A 3091-nucleotide genomic window follows, 5' to 3' on the forward strand; every position below is an offset into this window, starting at 1 on the left:
ATGTAATAATGTCGTGATGTCGTAATGTCGTGATGTTGTGATGTCATAATGTAATAATGTAATGATGTCATAATGTAATAATGTCATAATGTCATAATGTAATGATGTCATAATGTAATAATGTAATGATGTCATAATGTAATAATGCCGTGATGTCATAATGTCATAATGTCACAATGTAATAATGTCATAATGTCGCAATGTCGTGATGTTGTGATGTCATGTCATAATGTCATAATGTCATAATGTAATGATGTCATAATGTAATAATGTCATGATGTCATAATGTAATAATGTCATAATGTAATGATGTCATAATGTAATAATGTCATAATGTAATGATGTCATAATGTAATAATGTCATAATGTAATAATGTAATGATGTCATAATGTCATAATGTCATAATGTTGTGATGTCATAATGTCATGATGTAATAATGTCATAATGTCGTAATGTAATAATGTCATAATGTAATGATGTAATAATGTCATAATGTAATAATGTCGTGCTGTCATAATGTCATAATGTCGTGATGTCATAATGTAATAATGTAATAATGTCATAATGTAATAATGTCGTGATGTCATAATGTCATAATGTCACAATGTAATAATGTCGTGATGTCATAATGTAATAATGTCATAATGTAATGATGTCATAATGTAATAATGTCATAATGTAATAATGTAATGCTGTCATAATGTAATAATGTCATAATGTAATAATGTAATGATGTCATAATGTCATGTCATAATGTAATGATGTCATAATGTAATAATGTAATGATGTCATAATGTAATAATGTCGTGATGTCATAATGTCATAATGTCACAATGTAATAATGTCATAATGTCGTAATGTCGTGATGTTGTGATGTCATGTCATAATGTCATAATGTAATGATGTCATAATGTAATAATGTCATGATGTGATAATGTAATAATGTCATAATGTAATGATGTCATAATGTTATAATGTCATAATGTAATAATGTCATAATGTAATAATGTCATAATGTCATAATGTAATAATGTCATAATGTCATAATGTAATGTCATAATGTCATAATGTAATAATGTCATAATGTCATAATGTTATAATGTCATAATGTAATAATGTAATGTCATAATGTCATAATGTAATAATGTCATAATGTCATAATGTAATGTCATAATGTAATAATGTCATAATGTCATAATGTAATGTCATAATGTAATAATGTCATAATGTCATAATGTAATAATGTAATAATGTAATAATGTCATAATGTCATAATGTAATGTCATAATGTAATAATGTCATAATGTCATAATGTAATGTAATAATGTCATAATGTCATAATGTAATGTCATAATTTAATAATGTCATAATGTAATAATGTCATAATGTAATAATGTAATAATGTCATAATGTCATAATGTAATAATGTAATAATGTAATAATGTCACAGTGAACTGTCCGAGAAGGACCTCCGGTCATCCTGCTGTGGTCGGGACCACGTTGTTCTACTGGTTGTTCTACTAGTTGTTCTATTCATTGTTCTACTCGTTGTTCTATTCGGTGTTCTACTGGTTGTTCTACTCACTGTTCTACTCACTGTTCTACCGGTTGTTCTATTCGGTGTTCTACTGGTTGTTCTACTCACTGTTCTACCGGTTGTTCTATTCGGTGTTCTACTGGTTGTTCTACTCATTGTTCTACGGGTGCTTCACTTCATGAAGATCGGAGTCCTTCCATCACTGAAACCTTAACAAAGTCATTATTGTGAGACCGTTTCTCATTAGTTTGAGTTTCTCAGTCTGAAGGCCATTTCAGCCCATGTAGTTATTACTATTACTATTATTATTATAATTATTGTTATTATTAGTGTTATTATATTATCATTGTTGTTGTTGTTGTATTATTATTGTTGTTATTATATTATCATTGTTGTTGTATTATTAGTGTTATTATATTATCATTGTTGTTGTTGTTGTATTATTATTGTTGTTATTATATTATCATTGTTGTTGTTGTTGTTGTATTATTATTGTTGTTGTTGTTGTTGTATTGTTATTGTTGTTATTATATTATCATTGTTGTTGTTGTTGTATTATTATTGTTGTTATTATATTATCATTGTTGTTGTATTGTTATTATTGTTATTATATTATCATTGTTGTTGTATTATTATTAGTGTTATTATTGTTGTATTATTATATCATCATTTTCATCACATTCTTCCATAAAAACTATGAAAGATAAGAAAGATTAGAGAAAAACACTACTATACTGCTAGTAGTACTAGTACTACTAGCAGTACTAGTACTGCTAGTAGTACTAGTACAGTACTAATTATTATTATTATGATCATACCCCCCCCCCACACACACACACACACACACACACACACACACACAGAGTCTCCAGGACAGTCCTGTGAGCGCCCTCCCCCTCTCCTCCTCCCCCTCTCCTCCTCCCCCCTGCTCCGCCCGGCCTCCCCTGCTAGCTAACAGGCTAGGCTAGCTCGGCGGCTAGCAGCTCTCCTCAGTGTAATCAGTAGAGACGCACCGGCTCCACCAACATCACGGTGCTGTTCGGACCGGACCGACTCTCCGTTAACTCAGCCCCGGCACAGACACACCGACACACCGCAGGGACACACCGCGTAGGCGCCCGGTTAGCCAACAACTGAAGATGATTAAGCTCTTTTCCCTGAAGCAGCAGAAGAAAGACGAGGAATCTGCTGGAGGAAACAGAACAGGAGCCGGGGGTAAAAAAGCCAGCGCGGCCCAGCTCCGAATACAGAAAGGTAGGCTAGTTAACAGCACCGCCACCCGGTTAGCTGCTCCCGCCTGCCCGGACCACTAGTTACCGATAAACCAGCGGGTAACACGACCCCCCGCCAGTGCCCGGGGTAGGCGGACAGACAGCGGAGAGCGGGGTGTTGTTAACACTCACGGGGGCTAACAGCTAGCGCGCTAGCTAACAGCTAGCGGCGGCTAGCTCCCTCCATACATGAAAACAAAACGCAGACAGCTAGCCAGAAGCTAGGCTAACATGTTAGCACACGGCTAACACCAAACAACACTGGAGCCGGATCACTGTCGG

The 3091-nt window shown here is 34.5% G+C and overlaps 1 protein-coding gene across 1 annotated transcript in view; it reads left to right on the plus strand.

Moving 5' to 3' along the window:
- The first annotated feature begins 2517 nt into the window (after positions 1-2517).
- ube2m (ubiquitin conjugating enzyme E2 M) overlaps positions 2518-3091 on the plus strand; it is a 12309-nt gene continuing 11735 nt past the window's right edge. Inside the window, exon 1 of the mRNA XM_070847290.1 lies at positions 2518-2792. Within this exon, the coding sequence (XP_070703391.1) occupies positions 2678-2792 (115 nt within the window). The 5' untranslated portion in view covers positions 2518-2677. The remainder of the gene's footprint in view (positions 2793-3091) is intronic.

Source organism: Pempheris klunzingeri, chromosome 17 (genome assembly GCF_042242105.1).
Source record: "Pempheris klunzingeri isolate RE-2024b chromosome 17, fPemKlu1.hap1, whole genome shotgun sequence".
NCBI classification, from domain to species: domain Eukaryota; kingdom Metazoa; phylum Chordata; class Actinopteri; order Acropomatiformes; family Pempheridae; genus Pempheris; species Pempheris klunzingeri.